The sequence below is a fragment of the Nematolebias whitei genome, chromosome 12, assembly GCF_014905685.2.
Source record: "Nematolebias whitei isolate Nwh7 chromosome 12, NemWhi1, whole genome shotgun sequence".
Lineage (NCBI taxonomy): Eukaryota > Metazoa > Chordata > Actinopteri > Cyprinodontiformes > Rivulidae > Nematolebias > Nematolebias whitei.
Genome location: NC_056509.1, coordinates 37,703,289 through 37,730,652, shown reverse-complemented (window position 1 = coordinate 37,730,652; position 27,364 = coordinate 37,703,289). Strand labels below are relative to the sequence as shown.

The window sequence follows — 27,364 nt, the reverse complement described above, 5'->3', positions numbered from 1 at the left end:
ACCATTATCCAAGGAATGCGACCTGCCCTCCCAACGGAACTGCCCGCACCTCATAAAGATCATGGTATGTCAAATATAAATACACACCAGTACCCCTACTCCCAACCCCTACTGAACCTCCCTGAGCCTTGTGTAACATTTGTGAAAAAGTTACCTTTTTATTGTTATTTAAGTTTGTTTAACAACCTCAAGGAGTTTTAATTGCACAAAATCAACTCAAGCCTGAAAAAATAGCCACCCTTCAGTTTTTGAGCCTTCACTTTTGCACACCTTGAAAAAAAAAAAATCACGTAAAGGTGCTAAGATTTTAAACTCTCCAACTTTTCTTGTAAGTGATCCAAACGGCCTGTTTCTCCTGCAGAAGGAATGTGCCACTCCACAGACAGCGCTGCCACACTGCGAGCCCATTCTTCCCCCTGGCAGGGCTCACACCTACAGTTTGAATCTTGCACATCAGCAGCAGGTTTCCATCATTGATCCACCTGACAGCGCTGCTCTGAGCCATGCTGTAATACAGAGATGTGCTGGCTCTGCACTGCTCATCCAATCTTCCAGAATCTGTTAAACATTATGTCTGAGCGTACGCCTCCAAGCTTGTTTGCCTGCGCAGTCATGTACAAAAGTATCTCAGCTCATTTATCTTTGTTTGTCACGTTAGGAAACCTTATTTAGCTGAATAAGCATGTAAAAATACCCTCCCGCATAAAGATCACAAAGGCGGACACTTTTAAAGGAGAATCAATGCTGATGTGTGCTTCTCTCATCATGCCAGAATTAATTGTTTGAATGAAGCATTCACACTATTGTGATACGTTTCTTCTGAACGTTTTTCGGCGCGATTCTCTTCCCACAGCTTTCAATCTATTTCAACAAATCATATATCAAAACTTTCAGGTCTTTCAGGAGAAGAGTGATATGACTTTTGGTATTGGTACAACTTTAGCTTTTTGAAATATTTAGCCTTTTCTGCCATTTTTCCCTCAAAGAAAATGAAATGAGCTCATTTTACATCCTTCAAATCTTTATATCTGTTTACAACATTTTACTGCTCCTTTCACATTTTGTTCTGTTCAGCTTCTTTCAGATTCCTTGTGTAAATTAAAAATCTTTTCAGCTACTTTCAGATGTTTTTTTGTGCTCCTTCCAGATTATTTCTGCTAACTACGGCATTTTTGTGCTTCTTCTCACTTCTTTCTGCTAATGTCAGCTTGTAATGCTCCTTTCAGCTTTTGTGTGCAAAATTCAGCCGTTTCTACTATTTCAGCTACTATTTAGCTGTTTTTATGCCAATTTAAACTTTTTCACCTAATTCCACATTTTTTGTACTCATTTAATCGTTTTCAGCCTAATTCAGCAAAACATGTGCTCTCACCCCACTTTCTTCTGGTAATAAGCATCTTTCTACTTATTAAGCTACTTTTCAGTTGTTGTTTTTTTGCTAATTTCAGCTTTTTTCAGATAATTTCCATTTTTTTGTGCTCATTTCTGCTTTATTCTGCAAACGTGTCCTTTCTGATTTCTTCTGCTAATTTAAGCTTGTTCAGAAATTTCAGCTACATTTTAAAACATGTTTTAGCTTATTTCAGCTGTTTTCAGATAAATTCACGTTTTTCATGGTAATTTCTGCTACTTTCAGTCTAACTTTTCTGCTAATTTCAGTTTGTTATGCTCCTTTCAGTTTACGTCTGCTAGCTTTAGCTTTTTCTGCTATTTCAGCTACTATTTAGCTGTTTCTACGCTAAATTTACCCTTTTCAGCTAGTTCTGCATTCTTCTAGCTCATTTGAGCTCATTCCACTTTTTTCTAGTAGTTTAAGCATCTTTCTGCCTTCTCAGCTACTTTCAGCTACTTTTAGCCAATTTCAGCTATTTTAGCTAGTTTCCCAATTTTTGTGCTCATCTCTGCTTATTTAAACCTAATTCATCAAATATGTGTTCTTTCTGCTTTCTTTTACTAAGTTAGGCTTGTTCATCCATTTCAGCTATATTTCAGCATGCTTTTAGCTAATTTCAGCTGTTTTTCAGCAAGATCATCAACAAGAATTCACACTGCATTTTCACAGTAAATGTGATTTCTCTAGTTATTTTTGTTTTAAGGCTCATTTGCTGAGATTTGTCCACTTCATCATTTCTCTGAGATATTTTTAGATTAAAGGCACAGCAGCTGTCACAGCTGACAGTGAATACAAGAAAGCATTAGATAAAAGCGTGCTGACTTGGCAGATGATACATTAAAAAAATAATAAAAATACATTTGGAAGTGGTCCTTCTGGGATTCAAACTACAGAGGGATTTGTGTGCACACAAAAAATAAATAAATAAAATAAACAGCATTTTTTGGATGTGTTGTATGGTTGATAAAGTTGTTTTGACAGCACGTGAGGTTTGGTTCCCAGCAGAAACATGCACATGCATGATCCTGTCACACTCATGTGGTTACAGCTGGCTGCCTGCTTCACATTCCTGCGAGGTCATGTTGTGTCAACTCAACCAGGGCTTTCCACCACAAATTATTATTTTTTGTAGTTTTCATTAGAAGATGAAACCCTCGGACGGTCACATGGAACACATCAATATTTCAATTTCCTGAACATCTGAGGAATTATTCATTATTTACAGCAGGGATGCACAATGTATCCGAACTTTATTGTCATTGTGTCACATATCAATGTGTGCAATATTATTATCATAAAGAATTGCAATAAATTATAAAGAAAAACTTTGTCTTCTGCTCTAAACGCCCTCAGCAGATTTATAATAGTGTCTGAAATGCAAAAGCACACATGCAGCACACATGTTTAGTTAGTTTTAAAACATGTTCCTCCATTATTAGAGTGTAACTTGTTGAATAGTCCCTCACAGGTCCTATGGTTTGCAGCAGAACTGAGGGTTGTGAAGTACTCACATGCCTCCCTCCACCAGCACAGACTGGACGCGGCCGCAGCCTCCAGCCAGCTGAAGGTTGACTGATCCGTCAGTGAGAAGCACCTTCTTCCCCCGCAGCCCGCATCGCTCGAATAAAGTGATTGACGGCAGAGAAAACTCCTGCCAAGACAGACAGAAGGCACATTAACAAACCCTGAAAGCTGCAGGTCACACAGGTTGAAATGATGGTTATTTTAAAGTTACCCTGGAAACAGAGCACACTCAAACCTCTGCTCGCTCTCTCTGACGGTCTCAGGCTGTCGACTGAAAAAGACAGCTCGTTTTCTAAATTGATCCGAGAGCGGTGATTTCTTTCTTTCTGGGGAACACTTTTCATCTTTCATCTAGAGGACAAGCTTCCGAGATGATGTGCACGGATTTGGAACTATTAACAAATTGAATGGGGCTTTTTGTGAGACTAAATAAAAATGCTCTGTTCAAAAATCACAAAAAGCAACTTGGGTGAATCACATTGTGTGAGTCTGTCACTGCAGAAACTTTAGAGTGCTAATGTGCTAAATAAATATAACATAATGATTAGCGTTGGCTCTTAAAATAGGAACGTGCCATGTTTTCAATGGGGGATCGGTTAATATTATACGTGCTGATCACTGAGCTAAAAGCTTATCAAATCAGGGCCAAGACCACATTAGACTGCTTCATCTTAAACCAGGAAGTGGCTCATCTAATGCTGCTTATGAACCAGTGCTTCAACATCTTTCACATTATGGTTACACGTGCAGAAATATTATGGTGTTCCTGTTGGATGTGCACCAGGCTGCACCAGAAGTGCTACAGCCGGCTGCTGCTGCCACTATTTGCATTGGCAAATAACCACAGAATCCTATGTAATTAACTCTGAGAGGCTAAATTATTGGCAATTTAAAGATTTTTAGAATACAGATAGCAGCAATCCACATCTGGTTGGATTAGCTATTAGCTCAAGGTGTTTATTGTTCATACTGCAAGTTTTCCGCAGAACGCCACGTCAAAAGATCTCATATGTTGTTTTAAATGCAGTAGAAAACAGAAGAACAAGATTAACATCTTCCATTTTTACGGCAATTAGGAAAACTTGTTAGCCAACAGTGTCCATGTGCAGGATACATTCAACAAACCTGCAGAGCAAACATCGTTTCCTTTCAGTTCCTGTCTTTATTCTCTAATATTCAACTCCTAAAAAGTTAAATTTATTAACATTTTGCAAGTTTTAACTACAATTTTGATACTTTTAGCTATTAGCTAACCATTTGATATGTTTAGCTAGTCTTACAATACTTTTAGCTAGCTTTTTGTTATTTTGTTTTTTCGCTAGTATTTTGTCGCTTTTAGCTCGATTTTGACATTTTCAGCTAGCCTTTTGCTACTTTTAGCCTTAAATGAGTGTTTTGCTCCTTTTAGCATTACCAATTCAGTTTCAGCAGCTTCAGTTAATTTCAGTTAAGTCAATCAGCGTTCACACCATGTTTTTAAAGAAAATTAAACTAAAGTTGTGATTGTAAATATTTTCACAAATACTTATAGTTTGAATCACATATTTTCCTTATGTATCTTAAATAGATTAGTTATGTTTAGTTTTAAATAAAGTATTTAATGCTGTGACTTGTAGTTACTCCCTAACTCTGCATATATTAAATAGGCAGTTTTATTAAAATACAATAATTCCTTTTTTTTAACTGGGTAACTCTACTAATGTGCAAGTTATTACTTCTTGAACGTTGTGAGTCACACAGAATGCAGTTAAATAAAATGTTTGTTGAACGATTCAACAGATTGTGTTTTTACAAGGATTAACAACCAGCACAAAGGCGTTGGTGGAAGTGTATCATCAGAATCTAAACGGTGACTCACAAATCCAGCAGTCTGCAGAGACAGGATGGACGAGCTCCCGCTGACGCAGCCCATCGCTCTCAGATCTGGGTAGCTCCCTTCTTCTAAGATGTACATCTTCCCTGTGAAGGTCTGGCCTTCAAATGCCTGCCAACTGAAATGCATTTGCATAAATGTAAATGTGCATGCAGGTGGAAAATGGAATAATTAAAAACAGCTTAGAATGTGAATTTCCAATATTTATGTGCTGCCAGAGAGTGATTTCGAGTACGTGTGATCATTATGGCTTGAAGATTTTGTTTTCTCACTGATTAACTGAGCTTAGCAACAGAATGCATGAATGTAGATTTGTTAGGCATGCAGATAATCAAAGCTGCTACTTTATGGGATATCAATTTGAAAGTGCGGTAATGCAATCCAGCAGATTACCTTCAACTAAAATCTGCTTTTGGGTTGTTGTTGCAAAGTGTTTCAAATACTGTATTTTTCGGACTATAAGGCGCACTTAAAACCTTTTAATTTTCTCAAAAATCAACAGTGAGTCTTATAATCCGGTGCGCCTCTTATGCAGGGCTTAAATTGTAAACCGACCGATGCCAGAGTGCAATTAGTGTGCGGGCTGGCTGGGGGTGGGGGTCCTGGGGAACACGCATGCTCACAAGACAAGAACCTGACAAGTTGTTTAATGACATAAATATATATATTGTTAGCAAAGAATAGAGTCCTAACATTTATTAAACATTACTTCTGTATTTACAAAAAAAAAAAAAGCATCAAAATTGTGCTTTGCCAAACTAAAACACTAAAAAATTTTGTTAAAGCGAAAGAGAAAAAGAGGGGCGGGTATCGCTCTCGCTTTGAGTTTACTCTTTGTTGCATGCGTGCTGTGGCTGAAAAGCATCCAGAGCGTCATAAAAACAGCAGCGGAGGTGTCGGAGTTATTTATTTACCGTTTTTTCCGGAGTATAAGTTGCATTAGTCAAAAAAAGCATCATGAAGAAGGAAAAAACATATATAAGTCACTTCGGCGTATAAGTCACATTTATTATGCGTCACCACTGACCCTCGGGAAATGTGGGCCGGTGTCGTCCAAAAGTCAAAGTCGCTGTTGCAGTTCTTCGAAATTTACCAAGATTAACACTAAAAACCATTATTTGTTTGCTCGACATTATAGCAAAGGTGTGTCTCAGTTGAACTTTTTCCTTAATAAATGCACTTTAATGGTCAATGTTTGGCTGTGGGGAGGTACAGGAACAACATATACGCCTACAGGTAGTTGTCAAAAGCATAGAGGGGGCTCTAGCTGCTGTAAATGGTAATGCTTACTCTGGTTTATGTCAGTATGAATGAACATTTAAAGAATCAGTCAAAAATTGTTATGAATATGGCAAAGGCAAAAATGTATATAAGTTGCAGGACTGACAAATCTATACAAAAAAAACTGCGACTTATACGCCGGAAAATACGGTATCGTCTCAGCAGCAGAGGGGAGCGACACGGTTCAAGCACGGCTCCCAAAAGGACAAGACAGCCATATTTTGTTCATAACTGTATTATTAGTAAGATTATGCTCCAAGCAAAGAGTTGCCAGAACGCACCGTGTCAAAATAAGAGAGTTCTCTTGTTCTGGCAGGATCCGGCTCAAATTAAACGCTGGCCTTATGTATGAAAACAGACCCGCTCACTGATGTTGTGCCTTATAATCCGGTGCGCCTTATACTCCAAAAAATACAGTAATACCGATTTATACTGATGGATTTAACTAATGTGCTTTTATTCTAATGTATCTTTAGGGTTTTCTCCACAGTGGGCAGCATCTCGCTCACCTGCCAGCCAGGACCTTGCAGGAGGCCACAGAGAAGCCATCCTGCAGGAAGGGTGCGCTGTCCTCCAAGTTGAGGACAGAGCCCTGAAAGCCCGGATCAGAGAAAAGCTGCACCTGAGGCACAGACACAGAACATGCAGGGAGCATGAGTCATCCGCTCACACACGTCATCAGATAGGACACACAAAACCACAGGTATTTATTTTTTTCATCCATTTTGTGGACATAACCTACCTTAAACTTGGTGGTGTTCTCAAAATCATCCTGAAATGAAATGAGAGTAATAAACATTAGAAAATGTTTGAAAAAAAAAAAGTGTGTACTGTTCAAAACACCAACATCAGTTTTGTAATAATGTAAACAAATAAAAATGCCTCCATTCAGATGTAGTGCACTGCATAAGAAGCATAAGGACAATCAAGATGCAAAGAAATGGTAAAACTGCGTCCAGCGGCTCATTATAGTCGCCATGGTAACCACAAGCATGTGTCTCTCACTCTCTGACAGCAAACTCAAGACAGGCAGACATAAACAGACTGCCGATTAAAACTCAGAGTGTTGCTGTGCAAACATTATAACCAGATATTTGTGAATATGAGCAGCATGAGACTCTAATGGCCACAAATAAATTTGTATATTTCTACAGTAATATATGTAGGAGTCATAACAAGTTAAAAAGACTTCACTTCCAGTTTTAAGGACAATATTTGAATAAAATATAACTGATGTCTTAAAGCTTGGGTGTGCACTCTCTTTGGGGGGATTTGAGGAAAAATAAAGAAGTCCTTTAGCAGTGAGAGACACGCCAAGTGAAATAAAACCAAAACTCCTATATTTTGTTGTATAATGCGTTTAAGCTCCTAAAGGAGTTGTGCAAATAAGAAGGTTTTAAAATATTTAGACATTTCAAAAAGTCAAGCGTGACATCGTCAGCTGCCAGTCGAAAACTCAATGGAAAATGTTCTAAAATTATAAAACTTAAAATGTAATTATGTAAAAAACACAACTATTATCAAAATGCCAGTTCAAACATGTAAAGTCCAACTTCCTGTGACCCGTTTGATCTGATGATTACTTCCTGTGAGTTTCAAACAAATCTAACAGTGAGTTCCTGTTTTCTTCAGGGACCTCTACACTCCAAGTCATGCGATGACAGCGACAGTTACTATGAGATCGTGTTCTCTCAGTCATTACCTATGGGGAAATATGGCATCTTTGTTAGCAAAATACATCGCCATAGTAACTCGAAACGCCAATAAAAGTAACAGCACACATCACAGCGCCGAGCCGGTCATTTTGATATAACATTTGTGGGGGGTACACATTGCAGTTCGGGTCGCAATAAAGTTGACGGAACAGTGTATTAGATTTAAATAAATAAAGTTAAGAAACCCAAGTTGGGTGGATAATAATAGGGGTCTGCATATTTATGCAGTCCCCAATTATTCCTTCAATGCTTATGCAATGATGTCGTTGATGATTTGCAAAGACTCCATCACAAAAGATAGAAATGTAAATGTATCTAACTAAAAATTGCTATAGCAGTTTAGACAATCTATGCTTTAGAAATGAATAAAAAGTCATACGTGTATTTTTTTTTCTTCTATTCAATATAAACTACATGCAATAATATAGATTTCATGATCCAGCATGGACTTTATTGCTGTTGGTATCCTTGGACGTTTGCATGGTTTCATAGTCCACATTATTATTTCCAGTCTAAAAAGGAAGGGAAAGGGTTACATTTTAATTAGATTCCTCGTACCTATTTGTGAGTGTAGCATCCAATTTTTCTGGAAACATTTGATAGAATTAGTCTGGCAGGCTGCCATGTCCTGGTCTTTCAGCGCTGATGAGATTTTATCTGTCCTGTAATGTCTTTTCTGCTCCTACACCCTGATCTACAGCCGCTCTTTACATCTCGTGTGAGCCTTAGCAGCAAATGCTAATCGGATTTTCCCGGTGAATGTAATAGCCATTCAACTCTAAATTAAAACATGGTTATTATAACACACCTTTAGTCCTGGATTGATTTCTTAAACTTCCACCTGACGAACGTCCCCATATCGTCAGGGTGAAACTGAACAACCTTGGTTTCTGTGATGAACTGATACTTGGGGAAATTACTGTAAAGCTTGTAACCTCCATCGTAATGATAATGAGAGCGAATTTAAATGAAACAAGGTCCAACGGAAGCCAACGTTTTTCTCCTCCTGATGAAAATTACAGATCGGAGTCATTAAAGAGTGAGTGAATAAAAGCATCAGCTGCATACGTGAAATAAGACAACAAATCCTACGTGAATTTTAGTCATTCCACTCAGCTCGAGTGCATCAGAAAACCTTTAAAACATGCCGTTTGTTATGTTTTGCATCAAATACAGCCAGATCCAGAACTGGGGGGGGGGGGGGGGGGGGGGGGCTCAGTCTACTGTAAGCCATTAGTTTTGATTTTAATACTCCTTAAGCAAAACGTTTCCTTTTTTATATTCTGGATTTTAGTAAATTGCTTCAGCCAAACTGGGCCATTCATAGCTTTATCAGCAGGTGGTTTGTTTTTCGGTTTTTTTTTTTCCTAAAAAGTGACAGATGTCTTTGTTTTGCTGTAATGGCTCTGTCATTTAGTTTACTCTGAATTGCTCCTTTCTGAAAGTAAACCATCAATTAGCATCTTGCTGCCTTTCATGCCCCAGTTTAAAACTATGTTTATCTTACAGAGGAGAACAAAAATGAAGTTGTAGACCCTTTGGTCAAACCTTGCAGTTATGCAGGATCTCATGCAGTGTTGTGACATCTCGGCACTCAGAGTAAGTGTTGTGAATGACTCTCAGCTACTAAAACTGTGAGAATCTGGGTTTACTTTTTGAGATCCTTGTGTTTTAGTTCTGTTTTCTTGTGTCGTCTGTTTTTCCTCGGCTCCAGCTCCTGCCACTCTCACCCGTTCTTCATTGACGTTCCCCAGGTGTTCGTCATTATCTGTCATTAGTGTCTCTTCAGCGTCTTTGTGTTTCTACTTTGTCTGTGGATTGTGCTTCCCACAACCTGTCGTGTTTCTGTTCCTCCGTATTCTGGTAAATTTTGCTGCCACGTCAGCTTTATTTTGAGTTTTTGTTAATAAATCAGCTTTTCTTCATTTTTCCTTTGGTCCCTCATGTCTGTCTGCTAAAAATTCTAAAAATCTCCACAGAACATGATAAAAACACCAGATTTTAGCTCAGTATCTGTAGAATAGGCTGCATTTTAGCCACTTTTCTGTTTGATAAGTTGCACAGTTGTGATAGTTAAGTTGGAGGAAATTGACACCAAAAGTTAACTAAAGAAATTTCATTTACTGCAAAAATGCAGTGTGGATGCTTATTGCTGAAAAACAGCTGAATTTTGGTAAAAACATGCTGAAATGTAGCTGAAATGGAAGAACAAGCCTAAGTTAGCAGAAGAAACCACAAAGAACACATATTTGCTGAATTAGGTTTAAATATGCAGAGGTAAGCAAAAAAATTAGGAAATTAGCTAAAAAAGCTAAAATTTAAAAAACAAAATGCTGAAAAGTAGCTGAAAAGGCTGAAAGAAGCTTAAACTACCAAGAATGAGATAAAATGAGCTACAAAATGTGGAATTAGCTGAAAAAACTAAATGTGCACAAAGAGCATAACAAGCTGAAATTAGAATAAATAAGTTAATTAAGCGGAACGTAGCAGAAATTACCAAGTAAACTCAAATTTTGCCGAAAACAGCTGAAATTAGCTAACAAATGAAAACAAGTTAGCTGAAAAGATAGAACAAGCTTAAATTAACAGAAGAAAGCAGAAGGAATATGTTTGCCCAATTTGGCTGAAAGAAGCAGAAATGAAGCAGAAATGAGCATGAAAAAAATGAAACGTATCTGACAAAAGCTGAAATTAGCAAAGAACAGCTGAAAAGTAGCTAAAAAAAAAAAATCAAAAAGAACCTTAAATTTCGAGAAGGAAGTGGAGAGAGCACATTTTTGCTGAATTAGGCTGAAAAAAGTTTAAATGAGTTCAAAAAATGTGGAATTGGCTGAAAAAGCTGAAATTAGCATAAAACAACTAAATAGTAGCTGAGATAGTAGAAACAGCTGAAACTTGCATAGATAAGCTGAAAGGAGCATGACAAGCTAAAATTATCAGAAAGAAGTTAGAAGCAGCACAAAAAATGTTTTAGAAAGAATCTGAAAGGAGCACAAAACAGCTGAATAAACAGCTGAAATTAGCTGAAAGTAGATGAAAAAAGTTTAAATTTGCACAATGGAGCTGAAAGAAGCTGAACCAGAACAAAATGTGAAAGGAGCAGTAAACATTTGTAAACACATCTAAAGATCTGAAGGATGTAACATGAGCTCAATTCATTTTCTATGGGAAAAAATGGCAGGAAAGGCTAAATATTTTAAAACGCTAAAGTCGCACCAATACCAAAAGTCATAGTATGATTGTCCGGAAAGAGCTGAACGTTGCGATATGTAATTTGTTGAAATAGCTTGAAAACTGCGGGACGAGAAGCACGCCGAAAAATGCACGGAAGAGAAATGGATCGCAATAGAGTGAACACTTCACCACCGTTCACACAATCAGTTGTAGATGTTCCTCCACTGATTACTTTCTGAGAGTTTTAATCAAATATGTTCAGTGGTTTGGGAGATGTTTCGCTAACACTACACAAAAACAAAAAGATGCCTCTTGGCTTTCGGCGGCAGGTGATGAGTAATCTTACTCCTAAATGTCTGAATGGTTTTAATTCAAGCTGACCTTGACAGTAGATTCTGAGTGTGGCTGCTATGCTACAGTAGACGATGAATTGTCTGAACTGTGTGTGTGTGTGTGTGTGTGTGTGTGTCGTGTTGTTAGAAACCAAAACAGCTTCACGATGAGTCACGTCCATGAGCTAAGATCTGGTCACGCTAATTCTTATGACTATCATTTCCCCCTTTCTCCAGGCACATGCCTTCACAGATAAAACTGCTGCAAGTCACCTCACTGACTCTTCTATTCCGTTCATAAATCTAATAATGTCACAAGCAGGAACCTTCACTTGGGGAAGTGAGAGAATATCGAACCGTGCAGCTCGAGGGAAAACACAGACTTGTTTTAGCAACTGAACATAAAATATCACTGTCTCTGGAGCTTCTGAGTAACAACCAGGAACGTTTTCCACCAACGCAAAACATTAAGCTATCGTGGTTTGCATGTGAGTCATTGTTCGTACCAGCAGTATGGGCATAGCTGAGCCGACTCTGTGCTGCAGCGCCCCCCAGTCCTCCGGGCTTCCGTACAGGCCCTTCTCCAGGATGAAGGACTCGCCGCAGAAGCCCGGCTCTTCAAACACAACCCAGCTGAAAGAAGAAAACAAAGAAGGATGTGTCAGATTATGTTACAAGAAGCAGAGTTGCTCCATTTTCATTTTATTTTAATTAGCAGCCTTTGATGGGTCCACAATTCCAAAGAAAACCCGCAAGAATTCAGAAGAAGCTGTTCACTTTATGAGAAACTCGTCTTGGTCGAGGTCCAAGTTAGTTTCCTCCAACTTAACATGTTAGCAGTTGTTGTCTTGGCTAACGTGATGTGCTTTACTGTATTTTTCAGACTATAAGGCGCAATATCAATGAACGGGTCTGTTTTCATACATAAGGTGCACCGGATTATAAGGCGCATTAAGCGAAACAAAACAGTCAGATAAGTCAAACTTTATTTAACTCATTCACAATTAGGCCTGTCACGATAACAAATTTTGCTGGGCGATTAATTGTCTAAGAAATACTTGCGATAAACGATAATATTGTTTGAAATTTGACAATAATTAGTAATTATTGTCAAATTTAAGAAGAAATGTTGGCTAATTTTTGTGTGTAGTATCTTTTTTTGACCACCGGATGGCAGTATAAGACTGTTTGAACTGAAGGATGGATAGTGAGGGAGTGAGCAGCGTGTCTCTTTAAGAAAAATGTGAGGGAGGCCCTTGACGTGACATGGGCTGTCTCTCCTTCCTGTTTTTTGGTTTTCAAAATGGCGGACAGTGTGGTTTGAGCTCTTTAGCATAGCATTTTTCACACGAAGCTTTTAATAAACAAAATCAGTAAACAAGTTCTCAGCTTCTTTTTGCAGAGAAAAACAACTTTTCAGTTGAAGGTGCGGGTTTCAACCGTGAATTTTGGAGCTTTGATTAGACTGAGGTTTTTTCTCAAGGTCGGCCTGTTAGCTTAGCTTTTAGCTTAACTTCTCAGCTTCGCTGCTTTTAACGATCCAAAAACAGGATTTTGGACGGTTAAAATGTATTTTAAAGAGAAAAGAGAAAGGGAGGGGTCAGTGAAGAGCAATAGAGTTAAGCTTTGTCATCCAGTGTCTTCAGTAGAAAGAGAGAGACGAAGAAACGATAAAGCCGATAAACGAAAATGAGATTGACAATTTTCATTTATCGTGCGATTAATTGATTTATTGATTATTGCGACAGGCCTACATAAGGCGCACCGGATTATAAGGCGCATTAAGTGAAACAAAACAGTCAGAACTTTATTCAACTCATTCACAATAACTCTTAACATTGTTCAGCTGTAACACATAAAATCAATTCGAGGTCAGTAAGCACAACCAGAGTTAATACATAAGGCGCACCTGATTATAAGGCTCACTGTCGATTTAAAAAAAAAAAAAAAGATTTTAAATGCGCCTTATAGTCTGAAAAATACTTGGTTATTTGTGGACTGTGCGAGACTACAAAACAAGCATTCTCTGTTTCAAGTCGAATTCAAACCGCACAGAGGCGAGCCGAGGCTCAGAGGAACGGCAGCACATGTGGGTGAGGCGCTGCCGTCTAATAGCAGGCTGGCAGCGCAGCAAGAATGTTTCTGCTGAGAATCCTGCCTCGTGAAGCAGGACATGATGTTCCATTCCACATTAGTAACCATTTTGTTGGTGTCTCTCATGGGAAGAAACAATCGCCACTTCATGCTTTGCATTTCATTTTTCTTATTTGTTTCTGGTTTGTTTACTTCTGCATTTTTCCTCATTGACTGTACTATAAGCAAACTCGTACACAGAAACAGCCTCTGCATGGGTTTACTTCTCCTTGGCTGGTGATGATGAATACCATATTTTTTGGCTTATAAGTTGCGGGGTTTTTTTTTGCATAATTTACATATTTATAGGCTGAAGCGACATATTTATGGATTTTTTCCCAAATTTATAAACCAAATTTTGGCTGAGACATGACTGTTTTCATTCATTCTGACTGACAAAATCGAACACTACCATTTTCAGCCAGTAGATAGCACTCGAGTGGTATGGCATACCGTTGTGTCATGTAATAGATAAAAGTGGCTATTAATGACACAGTCGGCTTGCCATAGACTGCCACTTTCGTCCATCTCACCTGGAGCGACTGTCAAATCAGCTTAATTTTGTTGCGACGCCTCGACAAAATGCAGCTGATTTGATCAATGAAGTGCATTTATTAAGTAAAAGTTCACTTGAGACACACCTTTGCTATAATTTTGAGCAAACAAATAATTGTTTTTAAGTGTTACTCTTGTTAAAATCCTCCCGCAGCCACCATTTTGCAGCCAATCGATTTTTGGCACACCAGCCCACATTTCCGGGTTGTCAGTGGTGACGCATAATAGATGCAACGTATTTATGGGTTTTTGCACTTTATTAGACATATTTGGACTGATGCAACTTATAGAGCGGTGCAACGTGTACGGTGGAAAATACGGTAAATTCTCATTAACAATAGGTGGACGTGTGCTTCCTCTGCCCAGTCAGCCTGATTTTCCTGAACACCCCCTATAGCTGCAGGATGTGAGGCAGCATGATCCAACACCAACCCACCTACACAGAGAACTGGTGTGTGGAAGGCTAAAACATTAACGAGTTTGCTTATCTGTCATGACCTGTCAGCTTGGGTGTGGCCGCTCTGCCGTTACACCTGAGCAGCAAAGAATGGCGGTAAACCAACACAAGACTTTGCAGGAATTTTGGTCCTGACTAATGAAAAGGTTGCAGGGAGGGAAAATCCATCTAAAGGGAAGCGTGATGTTCCTGGAAGCTTTCAGCAGGTTGGGAATGAAGCTGTGTTTTCAACGAAGCGTGATCAAAGCTTGCTGAAAGACAAATTTGCTTAAAATTATAGTTGAGATCATTTGAAGTGTGTTTCTTTGGAAATGTCCTGAACGATGAATATCTTACCTGTTGTGGATAGTCCGAATTTAGAAAAATTGAGTTTAAGTCTGACTAGAGTTACAAGCTAACAGCTAGTCTGAGTAGGGCCAAGACCATAAAGGCTTGATGCCATCCTAAAACAGCTCCTGTATCAAAAAAGTTTTATTTGGTTCACGTGAGCACAATTTCAGAACTTTTAGATTGCTTTAATTTCTAATGTAAGGCACAGTCTATATAGATCTGGACCTCCAACAGGACTCCCTGAAGGCTTGTTCCCGAACACATTTTAAGATTTACAAATGTGATGCCTTAGGTCAAAAATAAATAAAAAATACACCTCAGATCATGCGATCATATATCGACTCTTGTTGATTTATACAGTTCTTGTCTTGCCGCTGCAAATATTCTTTTTTTTTTTTTAAATATATGAAGATGTAATTTGTTCTTTCATGTTTAAAAGAAAGGTCATGTGACACCATGGTTGTGTGCGGGGGAGTGGCCGAGACTTAAAGCCCCACAGTATAAAGCTTGTGGTTTCATGAATACAACATGGCAGCTCCCACAAACCAGGTCCCGCCAGCTTCAGTTCCCAACAACAAGAGGAGGCGAAGCCCGCTGGTTTATAAAATACACAGCAGGGCTATTCAACTGACGGACCGGGGGCCAAATCAGGCCCACAGGTGAGCTCAGTTCGGCCCACCAATGGGTTCATTTTTAAATAAAACCAGATTTTAAACCATAAAACAAACTTGCTTAATGACAATAACTGCTTGATGTCCGGCTCTTGGCTTTCAGTAACTGTGCCCCCCTGAGCAGTTTACTTGAATAGCCCTAATATACAGTCTTTGATATCGCAACATCAATCAAAACTTGGGAGGAGAGCAGCACCCGTCACATCTCTTGAAGTCCAGGTAGCAAAGGAAATTGTTCTCTCAGCAATCTGTGCGGCTACCTGATCAACTTCATTCTTTGAGCCCGCATTCATCGTCTCCATGGTAGCCATCAATACTCCATCATGATTTATCTCAAACAATAAAGATTGACACTTGGGTTCTTAAGTGAGCTTCCCCAACTAGAAAAGTAAGCCAGAGACATCGCTATGGCGACAAATTTAAGCTCAAAACAAAACCCACAGGTCTGGGTGTGTAACTGCAGATGGAAATAGTCCATTTTATTAGCAAGGGGCGAATATTGGCAACAATAAGCAGTCGTATCATTGCTCAGTGTGGGGTTGGCCCAAACTGAACCAGGGTAGCAGCTCTGTTGTCCAGGTTTGTTTCCCAGCACAGCGCTCTTTAAGTGTCCTCACTTGGCCAGCTGGCTGCTTTCCCAGCACTCCATATAATTCTTTTACACTCAGGAATGGCTCCAGTCCTCCACATGCTGTTGAAGGTTTTAATCTCCAAGAACAACTCCGGGACGTGTCTGTGCACGTGGAGACAAAAATGCGCGCTCATCTTAAAGTGAAAGTAGCTGCAACTGTGAGAGCCTCAATTTTTGAACCAACATGTGCAATACGAAATCAACATCAATAACGTTTATACAACTGTGTTTGCATAAACCACTATAACCTGTAACATGTGACTGGAGCAGATTTTCTCCAAATGGCATCAGCAGAAGAATAAATGTGAAGTAGGCTGTCCTGACCTTCTGTTTTCCATTACTGATCATAAAAGAGAAGTTCAAAGGGATAAATTTAATAAATGTCACTTACACGCCGCCGAGGACATCAATAGACTGCGTCTTCAAGCCGTAGCCTGTGCTGTCCATGTTGATAACAGGCACGGTGAGGTCGATGTTCATGCCCAGCTTGCCAAAATTTTTGTCGCTGAACATTTTCAAGTGCGGAGACAAGAAATCCTGCAGAAATAAACCGATGAGCAAGTCAGGATATGAATAAGAAGACTAATGTGACAGTTTAACAAAACAAACTAGATAAATTGCATTCACTGCAAAAATTTAGTGTGAATGCTTATTGCAGAAGACCTTGCTGAAAAACAGCTGAAATAGGCTTAAAAAAATGCTGAAATGTAGCTGAAATGGAAGAACAAGCCTAATTTAACAGAAGAAAGTAGAAAGGATATATATTTGCTGAATTAGGTATAAACGAACAGAAGTGAGCAGAAAATTTTGTAAATTAGCTTAAAAAAGCTGAAATGATCAAAAGAGATAGCTGAAAAGTAGCTGAAAAGGCAGAAAGAAGCTTAAACTACAAGAAGGCTAAAAAAAAAAAAGGTGGAATTACCTGAAAAAGTTTAAAACAGCATCAAAAGAGCTAAATAGTAGCTGAAAGAGCAGAAAAAGCAGAAACTAGCAGGAAAAAAGCTGAAAGGAGAACAACAAGCTGAAATTAGCATGAAGAAGTTAATTAGGACGAAAGAAGCAGAAATAAGCACAAAATAGTGGAAATTATCTGAAAAAGCTGACATGAGCAAAAACAGCTGAAAAGTAGCTAAAAAGGCAGAAAGAAGCTTAAATTATCAGAAAGAAATGGAGAGAGAGAGCACATTTTTGCTTAATTAAACTGAAAAAAGTATGAATGCAAAAAATGTGGAATTAGCTGAAAAAGCTAAAATTAGTATAAAAACAGCTAAATAGTAGCTGGAATAGCAGAAACAGCTGCGACTTGCAGAAAGGCACTGAAAGGAGCATAACAAGCTGAAATTAGCAGAACGAAGAAGACGCACAAAAATGTTGTAGTTAGCAGAAAGAATCGGAAAGGAGCGCCAAACAGCTAAAAAACAGATTATTCTAACATTCTGCTAACATTCTCTTTGAGGACAGACGTCCACACTTGGCTCTGGTTTTTTTTTTTTTGTTTGTTTTTATATCAACAACAACTTTGTGATTTAAGGATTGGGACATTTTGTCTAATAAATCTATTTGTTTATGAAATCCTTGACGTTCAAAAGCCACCAGAGGACAATTTAGTGACTTGTTTTGCATCTGTGGATCATTTTTGTGATTTTCTTTGGCTTTATACTGCTTTTCTGTAACTGAACATTTGATCTCCTTTACTTTTGTCCAGCTTGCATGTGGTCATTATCCAACAAGCACACTGAGAAAACATGATTAGGTAGATTCAGCATATATTAGAATGACAAGGTTGCAGCCTTTCTGGTTTGACTTGTGCATTGAGAGGAAAGCACTAAGATAATATTGTGAAGTTTCTATCTTAGGTTTCAGGAATTAATTATCTTTTTTTTTGCTACTGGGGTCTTTTTTAATTCCCCAGTCAACTCTTACATAAAAATAAAAAAAATTATCCAACTTTTAATAGATAGGGAGCTTTCCAATGCCACATAAATACGCACATCCTTAGACAGAACTGTCTCTATTTTACCGAGACAAATTCTAGCTTTCACATTAGTGTCAAGCTCACCTTTTGATCTAAACATAACTTTATTTTTACTGTTTTATCATAAATTAAGTTTATCGTGTGAAACATTTCACACCATTATTTTATTCTGTATGCTTTGTTTGCAGTCTAACTACGTCTGCATATTTTTGTCTTTTTTTTTAGCCATTTATATTTATATTAAGATGGGTGCTACGACTTGAGACATTTACACTTTTTAGATCATTAATTTATAAATGCTTTCCCTATAAGAAAATATTGGGACATCTTTAGATTCTTCAGAAACAGTTTTTTTTAAATGAAATTTGCATCATTTGCTTTGTTTATATCTTTTTATGTCGCGTTTAATTTTTAGCTATTGCTCAACTATGTTAGTTTATATTTAACTATTTTTATCCAGTCTTTGGCTATTTTTAAATTCGGGCTAAAGCTTTGCTGCATTTAGCTACCATGTTACTACATTTTGTTTTTAGGTAGCCATTTTTAACAGTTTTCTCTTTTCTGCAACTTTTAGCTGGCATTTTGCTTTTTGACTTTTAGCTAGCCCTTTGCCACTTTTGACCTCTAGATAACATTTCTTTTGAACCATTAACTAACCTTTTGCTACTTTTAGCTAGTATTTTGCTATTTTCGGCTTCGAGCTACAGTTTCATAGTCTATGTTTCAGCTAGCCTTTTGCTAGTTTTGGTTACTATCTATTGTTTTTCTTTTAGTTTCCAACTAGCATTTTGATACTTTAACTTTTAATTTGCTTATTGCTACATTCAGCTTTTAGCTAGATTTTTGCTCCTTGTAGCTATTAGCTAGCATTTAGCTGCTGTTTTAGTTAGTGCTCTGGTTCTTTTACCTTAAATAAACCCCACAGTTTCAGCTTCTTCAGCAAATTTCAGCAAAGTCATTCAGCGCTCAGCATTCACTCAGTTTCTCTGGTTTTAAACTACTTTTAGCTGAACCAAGGTGTGAGGCGTGTTTGTTTAAATGTGGGACTCACAGAAAGTATCGGTCGCAGGGACAGAAGCTCGGCGCCTCCCCAGTCGCTGCAGTCCAGGTACTCCCCTTCCTCCAGGATGTGATGCTGACCCTCAAACCCAGGCTGGCTGTAGCCCACCCAGCTGGAAGAGGAAAATAACTGCTCTTCAGAGCTGCATTGATTTGGACTGGATTGCATAAAATCAAAATAAATTGGTGCCAGCACATTTAATGGGGTCTTGAGTAATCTTTGCCCCGAGCATAAACTATCACTTATTTTTATATTGTGCAAGGAAAGAATAGAAAGGTGAGATGAACACTTACAGTCCTCCAATTATCTTCAAAGATCCAACAGACTTGAGCTCATTTGTGTCGAGGTCGGCTCCGTCTGTGGCCATGCCTCCATCAGCCTGGCTAAAGCTGAAAACATCACTGTCGACTTCCAAAAAGGAGCCCTCAAAGCCTGGTTGCTCATAAACCACAGCCTGTAACGAGGGAAAACACAAGAATTCTTAACTGACATTGAATCTAAGATAGATATTTGCACAAATAATAAATACTAATGGTGTTTTTGCTACTAATACTTTACAGTATATACACAAAAGCTCAAACAATGTGTAAAACGTACATCTCTGTGGAGATTATCTTAAAAATGAGTCACTTTCATCAATAAAAAAACAAAGATAAGTTTAAAAAGAGGCTATTTAAAGCACATCCTGGGTTTTCAAAAGTCTGCTTCTTTGTAGCTATTTTTAAATTTCCACCACATCGTGTTGAATTTGCTGTAAGGCAGAAATAGTTTTGTCTTAAAGCAAAAACAAACACAACTACTAGAGAAAGAAAGCAACCGTCACAGAAGGCGTTTTTATAAAACATGTTTCTAACACTTGAGTTGCTTAAAAGCTACAGTCTTTAGTTTAATTATATATTATAAAAAACATATATAAAATTATGTTACTTTTTACAAAACATTTATCAGCAATGAGTTAACTTTTCATACCTTGACTTCATTGGGATTCTCCACTTTGAATCCACCCTGGAACAGATACATCAATCTTATCCATCATTTTCCTTTAAAAAAAACATGTAATCTCAACTACAGAAATTGCATTTCCTGCGAAAATGCAGTGTGAATACTTATTGCAGAAGGACTTGCTGAAAAGCTGCTGAAATTAGCTAGAAACATGCTGAAATGTAGCTGAAATGAAATAATAAACCTAATTTAGCAGAAGAAAGCGGAAATAATAAAAATATTTGCTGAATTAGGTTTAAATCAGCAGAAACAAGCACAAAATTAGAAAATCAGCTAAAAAAACACTGAAATTAGCAAAAAAAATTAAAATAAATAAACATCTGAAAAAGATTTGTAGGCTCAATCATCCAGGTAGATAACACAAAAAAGGTTAAATCATTTTATCTGGACCAGTTTTTTTAAGGAAGAAAAGTTTCATCTTCCATCCGGAAGACTTCATCTGGTTGGCAGGCCACAGACTGATGAAGTGTTCTGGATGGAAGACGAAACGTTTCTCACTTAAAGAAACTGGTCCAGGTGAAATGATTTAACCTTGTTTGTGAAACATCTGAAAAGTTGCTGAAAAGGCAGAAAGACACTTAACCTACCAGAAGAAAGTGGAAATAGCTGAAATAAGCTAAAAAAATGTGGAATTAGCTGAAAAAGCTAAAATTAGCAAAAAAAAAAAAAAATGCTGAAAGAAGCATAACAAGCTGAAATTAACAGAAAGAAGTTAATTGGCTGAAAGTAGCAGGAATTGCCAAGAAAACTTGAACTTATCTGAAAACATCCAAAAAAGTTAAGTCTGGTCCCCTGGACATTCAAAAAACAAAATGGAACAAAAAAAATTGTAGAAACGTTTCGTCTTTCATCCGAAAGACTTCTTCAGTCTGAGGTGCTGTGTTCAGCTCAGTCTTATAAATAGCACCTTCTCATAGTGGATCGACCAGTTTGCTGCTGACAGCCAAAACCAGCTGCTCACCTCAGAGAAGGTGCTATTTATAAGACTGAGCTGAATACAGCTCCTCAGACTGAAGAAGTTTTTCAGATGAAAGATGAAACGTTTCTACAATTTTTTTTGTTTTGTTTTTTGAATGTCCAGAGGACCAGACTTAACTGTTTTGGATTTTTCTACCTGGATTATTGAACGTGCATCAGGATGTTATCTGAAAACAGCTGAAATAAGCAAAAAAATAAATAAATCTAAAACGCTAACTGAAAAGCTAGAACAAGATTGGCATAAAAAAGCTGAAAGAACATGTTCATCCAGTTGGTCTGAAAGAAGCAGAAATGAGCACAAAAAGTAGAAATTATCTGTAAAAAGCTTAAATTAGCACAAAGCAGCTGAAAAGTAGCTAAAAAAGGCAGAAAGAAGCTGAAATTACAAGAAGAAAGTGGATAAACCAAATTTTAGCTGAATAAGGTTGAAAAAAGTTTAGAGGACTGCCACAAATGTGGAATTAGCTGAAAAAGCTTAAATTGGCAACAACAAAAAAACAGCTAAATAGCTGAAAAAGTAGAAAAAGCTGAAACTTACAGAAATAAGCTGAAATGAGCATAGCAAGCTGAAAGTAGAAAAAAGAAGTTAGAAGAAGCATAAACATGTTGTAGTTAGCAGAAAGAATCTGAAAGGAGCACAAAACAGCTGAAATTAGCTGAAATTAGCTGAAAAATGTTTGAATTTGCACAAGGAAGAAGCTGAACCAGAACAAAATGTGAAAGGAGCAGTAAAAGGTCAGATCTCAAGATTTGAAGGATGTAAAATGAGCTCAACTCATTTTCTATGAAGAAAAAAATGGCAGACAAGGCTAAATGTTTCAAAAAGCTAAAGTTGCACCAATACCAAAAGTCACAGCAGAATTATCCTGAAACGTTTTGATGTGTGATTTGTTGAAATAGCTTGAAAACTGCGAGATGAAAAACGCGCCGAAAAATGTACAGAAAAAAATGGATCACAATAGTTTGAATGCTTCATAAACATTCACACAATTACAGGAGTAGAAAAGAAAACAACAACGCGCATGCATCAGAATGCGTCATTCAGGGCGTTTCAACGAAGTGACATGAAGGTGTTAACACAAAAACTATGAGTGGAAAAAGGAGCAGTAATCAAAAAGGGATTAGCTGAAGCTGCTAATTAACCTCACAAAAACAGCGCTCCTTTGCTTTTGTCTAACATGGTGTTACTGAAATTGCACAGCATTTTTTTTTTTTTATTAACACCAAACACAACAGAAGATGCAAACGTCACTTATTTTTCTGTGGTTTAAAACTGCTGGAACAATAGATTTATTAGCATAATGATCAATAAATCAGAGTACTTTGTTGAGGATCCACGGATGTGTATCAAATATCACAGCAATCCACAAAGTTTATCTCATGGGGCTGATTTGTACCTCATTATTGTCACTTTCTTTTGTACTAATCGGTTGTGACCTAGAAATCAACCTCAGCATGATGCCTATAATCACGTCAAATAACAAAATGCCTCTAAAGCCTTGTTGGAGAAGCAAAAGACAAAAAACTAAGAGGCTTTTTAAAGTATTCATGGTACATTTAAAGTCTGGGATATTTTGTGCCATGCAGTTAGAATAAATACAAGCAGTTACAAACAAGGGTAATGTGATTGGCTATAGTGAAATACAAACACGCGATGCAACTTTCACAATACTTAATAATGGCGACTATTTGTTGCCACACTTTTTTTTACTCACCTCAAGCAAAGAAGATTGAAAAAATAAGAGAATCATCAACGTCAGTACACTAAATTATTAAAAAATATACACCAACATGCGGTTCTTTAAAACCCTGTAACCAATATGGCTAACATCAACCGTATCTAGCCTCTGCTATGATCAATACACACCATTTTTAGTGCTCTGAGGGATCCCACGAAGGGTGAGTCGAAGCCCCAAGCCTCAGGAACAGGATATTCGCCTGTTTCCAGAACAGCTACCATGCCTTCAAACCCCGGGTCACTGTACAGCAGCCACCTGAGGGAAGCAGAAACAGACATATTTTAAGTTCATTTATCTATAGGTCAAAAGGTCACTTTAAATTATGACCAATTATGCACCCTGCAGTGGATTAGAAGAAATACTGAGTTTGTTGCTTTTATAAACCAGTGGATGGTCCAGATTCTGATAACTGGTTTACCCATGCTTGTTTTCTTACAGAGAAAGAAGCAGAAGGTTTTCCTTTCACAGCGTGGCCATGGATATTAGAAACTTTCCCCTGCACGCAGCGTGTATCGCAAGTCAAGCAATTCTTCTATTTGAGTTTATTTTTATTCTCCCTCAGATATGAGTCATGAAGCTGCGGAGCAGAGAGAAACATTTGTTTGTTTTAGACTAAATAGCTTGGGAATGGCATGCTTCTGATCAAAGCTTCTTTTTTTTTTTTTCTTCCACGTTTCTTTTTTTATTCTTGGTTGGCAGCTTTTGCTGGAATCAAGCTTCATGCCTGCATTTAGAGACACCAGACACTGCTTCATGCCATTTACCACATCTGCGGCAGAATAAAACTTTTCTCAGATAAAAAAAAGGGTTAAATCATTTCATCTGGACCAGTTTCTTTAAGTGAGAAAGGTTTTGTCTCCCATTTGGACGACTTTGTCAGTCTGCGACCTGCCAACCAGATCTGTCCCTTAAGTAGCCTGTGTTTCAAGACAACTTCCTGTGGAATCTCAAAAGTAGTCTTTTAACACACGCAAACAGGGCCCACCCATCCAAAACAATCAATCATCATGTATAACAATCAAATGTTTTAGGCCAGATGGCCAACTTGCTACTCACAGAACAGCCAAGGCCAAAATGGTTCCGAAAAAAGGTTGTAAACTCAATCATCCGGGTAGATAACAACAAAAAAGGCAACCATTTTGGCCTTGCATCGTTTTGCATCCATTATAAATATCTGGGAACAGTTCTTGATGACAAACTGACCTTTGACCCCCATGTGAACTCACTTTGTAAAAAGGTCCACCAGAGAATGGATGTTTTATCGGAAACTGTTGATTCTACTTTCATGAGGATGTTTTATTGAGTCTCTTAATTTTTACCTTCATCTCTTGGTTTGGATTGTTACCATGCAAAAACAGGAACAAACTCTCAGGGATTGTCAGGATGTGCAGTAAAACTGCTGGCATAGCCCTACAGAACCTCACTGACCTACACATAACGAGGTCAGTGAACAAGGCCAGGCTGATTCTGGCAGATCCTGATCACCACTCCATGGTGTGTTCAGATTGCTTCCATCTGGACACAGATATCTGCTGCCCAGATGTAGAACAACAGAGTGAAGAACTAATTCACCCCTGTGGTGATCAGGTTTCTCAATAAACACTGATGACTTAGGTATTGTTATTTTAATGTCTTAATGTCTTGTGTAGTATGGATGTTTTATATCTACTGACTGTGAAACTAATTGCCCCTCGGGGATAATAAAGATACTTGAACTTGTTTGTCCTCAGGCTGTTTCTCTGAGTAGCAAGTTGGCCATCTAGCCTAAAATATTTGATTGTTGCACATGACGTTTGATTGTTGTGGACGGGTGGGCCCTGTTTGCACGTGTTAAAAGCCTACTTCCACAGGAGGTTGGCTTGAAACACAGCAGTGAAGGCTACCTATGGGAGACTGGCGAAGTCTTCCAGAAGGGAGACGAAACCTTTCTCACTTAAAGAAACTGGTCCAGATGACACAATTTAAACATTTTTGTTGTTATATACCTGGATGATTAAGCTTTTTATCTCTCAGATAGTTATGAATGTGATATCATGAGGAAATAGCAACTTCATTCTGCTAAAAGTTATACAATAACAGGAGCCAGTACATAGCTCTGCTCATATAGACAAGGAGAAACCCCGTCTGGTGCACAGCTGTCTCCACATGTCGCAGAATGTGCACCAAAGCAGCACAGCTGAGGCAGCTTTACTCTGCTGAACAGAAACGAGCCGGCACCTGACACCGACCACTATGGATTTTTAATTATTTCAAGAGACACTAAAACTGTTTTCAACATGAGAACGTTCTACTAAACGTGCCAAGACAAAACCACAAAAAGTACTGTGGGCACACAGAGGTTTAACGCTGTTCATTACCGTCTGGGGCAGGGCGCGAAATTTTGTGAACGCTTCTCGTGCGAAAAAAACCAAACCATTCTGTCTGTTTTTCACACCCCGTCTAGTCTCCACCTTTCCCCTTTTTTGACATGCAACAGCAGGACAGGCATTCCTCCGCTCGCAAATGAGAGCCCAGACCACAGATAAACACAAAGGAACAAAGCAACGATTATTATCGCTCTCTCGTCGACGCAGAAAGGATTTCCATTCTTCACCGAACCTCTTGAGAAAAATCATAAACTAAAAAAAACTTATCAAGAACAACTGGGAGTGTGTGATTCGCTTGTAAGCCTTTTGTCTATCAGCACCTAAAGCCGTCATTATTTTATGACGAGGTGCAGTTTAACTCGACTCTAATTGCTCGTGTTGTACATTTTCCTGAACTGAATCAACTAATTATCGCAGGGTTTGAAAGTGCCTATAATTCTGTGTGTTTATGTGACAGTACATTTTAAAATGATCGTTCAGGTCTTTTGAATCAGGGCGATATGTGGAAAGACCAAGACCATTAAAGGTGTGTCATTGCCATCAATTTCTGTGCTCTGCATTTAACCCATGACACATGAGATACACCCAGGTGGAGCAGCGGGCAGCTATGTAGGCACCCAGGGAGCAGTTAGAGATTAGATGTCTTGATCAAGGACACCACGACATGTGGGCATGGCAGGGAGTTGAACCTGTGACTTTTTGGTCCCAAGTTGGCTGCCCTACCACTGCGCCACACCCTAACATTATTATACTGATTGCAATGGGAGTGCTACAGCTAGCTGCTGCTGCTATTTTCTTTAGCAAATAACTATACACTTTAATGCAAATCAGTGGGATAGTTGGACTAGCTGTGAGTTCATCAGTCTAAGTCAGATTTTTTTTATTTATTTTTTCTTTCGGCTGCTCCCTTCTTCAGGGTTCACCACAGCGAACCAACTCGCATGACGACTTGGTGATTGTTTTTACACCGGATGCCCGTCCTGATGCAACCACAGACCACCGAGCTACCACAGCCCTCTGTGTGGAGCAAAGAGCTGCTATCTAGGGCACCCAGGGGAGCAGATGGTGGTGGTCAAGGGTCTTGCTCAAGGGCCCAGAATGGCGCAACTGAGAGTGGAGACAGGTGTGGGTGTTTCACCTTTCCCACCCACATTTTGATGTCAGTAAGGAGAGTTTAACCGGCGACTAGGCCTGTCACGATAACACATTTTGCTGGGCGATTAATCGTCTCCAAAATTATTGCGATAAATGATAATATTGTATGAAATTTGACAATAATTAGTAATTATAGTCAAATTTAAGAAGAAATGCTGGTTAATTTGTTTTGAGTGTAGTACCTTTTTTCGACTACCGGATGGCAGTATAAGACTGTTTGAATCGAAGGATGGACAGTGAGGGAGCGAGCAGCATGTCTCTTTAAGAAAAATGGGAGGGAGGTCCCTTGACATGACATGAGCTGTCACTCCTTCCTTAGTTTCGGTTCTCAAAATGGCGGATGCTTAGTGTGGTTTGAGCTTTTTAGCATAGCATTTTTCACATGAAGCTTTTAATAAAAAACTCAGTAAACAAGTTCTCAGCTTCTTTTTGCAGAGAAAAACAATTTTTTACATGAAGGCACAGGTTTCAACTGTGAATTTTGGAGCTTCAACAATACAGAGGTTTTTTTCCCCGAGGTTGGCCTGTTAGCTTAGCTCGTAGCTTAGCTTCTCAGCTTAGCTGCTTTTATCGATCCAATAACAGGATTTTGAACGGTTAAAATGGATTTCAAGGTGAAAAGAGAAAGGGAGGGGTCAGTGAGGAGCACCGGAGTTGAGCCTTTTGTCATCCAGTGTCTTCAGTAGAAAGAGAGAGACACGAAGAAACGATAAAGCTGATAAATGAAAATAACGTTGATAATTTTCATTTATTGTGCGATTAATTGATTTATTGTTTATCGCGACAGGCCTACCAGCGACCTTCCGAACACATGCCCACCTTCTCTAACGTCTGCGCCACCACTCCCCTCTAGTCAGAATTAATTAAGGAGTTCAATTAATTTAACTAATTTCCTCCAAACTGATTTTGTTCCAAGAGCTATGTGCAGCAGTTAAGATATTGACTGTTCATAAAAATTTCTGCAGAACTCCACAATAAAACAACTGAACCACTGCTTTAGCCTTCCAAAGTTTGAAGCAT

At 38.4% G+C, this 27,364-nt stretch overlaps 1 protein-coding gene across 1 annotated transcript in view; it reads right to left on the bottom strand.

The window, feature by feature from the left end:
* LOC119417920 (beta/gamma crystallin domain-containing protein 1) overlaps positions 1-27,364 on the bottom strand; it is a 43,944-nt gene that overhangs the window by 3,617 nt on the left and 12,963 nt on the right. The window contains exons 9-18 of the mRNA XM_037685169.1: positions 22,952-23,078; positions 20,074-20,109; positions 19,398-19,558; positions 19,096-19,216; positions 16,461-16,606; positions 11,799-11,925; positions 6,814-6,843; positions 6,581-6,693; positions 4,776-4,908; positions 2,905-3,044 (exon numbers count right to left, since the gene is read on the bottom strand). Coding sequence (XP_037541097.1) covers positions 2,905-3,044; positions 4,776-4,908; positions 6,581-6,693; positions 6,814-6,843; positions 11,799-11,925; positions 16,461-16,606; positions 19,096-19,216; positions 19,398-19,558; positions 20,074-20,109; positions 22,952-23,078 — 1,134 coding nt within the window. The remainder of the gene's footprint in view (positions 1-2,904; positions 3,045-4,775; positions 4,909-6,580; positions 6,694-6,813; positions 6,844-11,798; positions 11,926-16,460; positions 16,607-19,095; positions 19,217-19,397; positions 19,559-20,073; positions 20,110-22,951; positions 23,079-27,364) is intronic.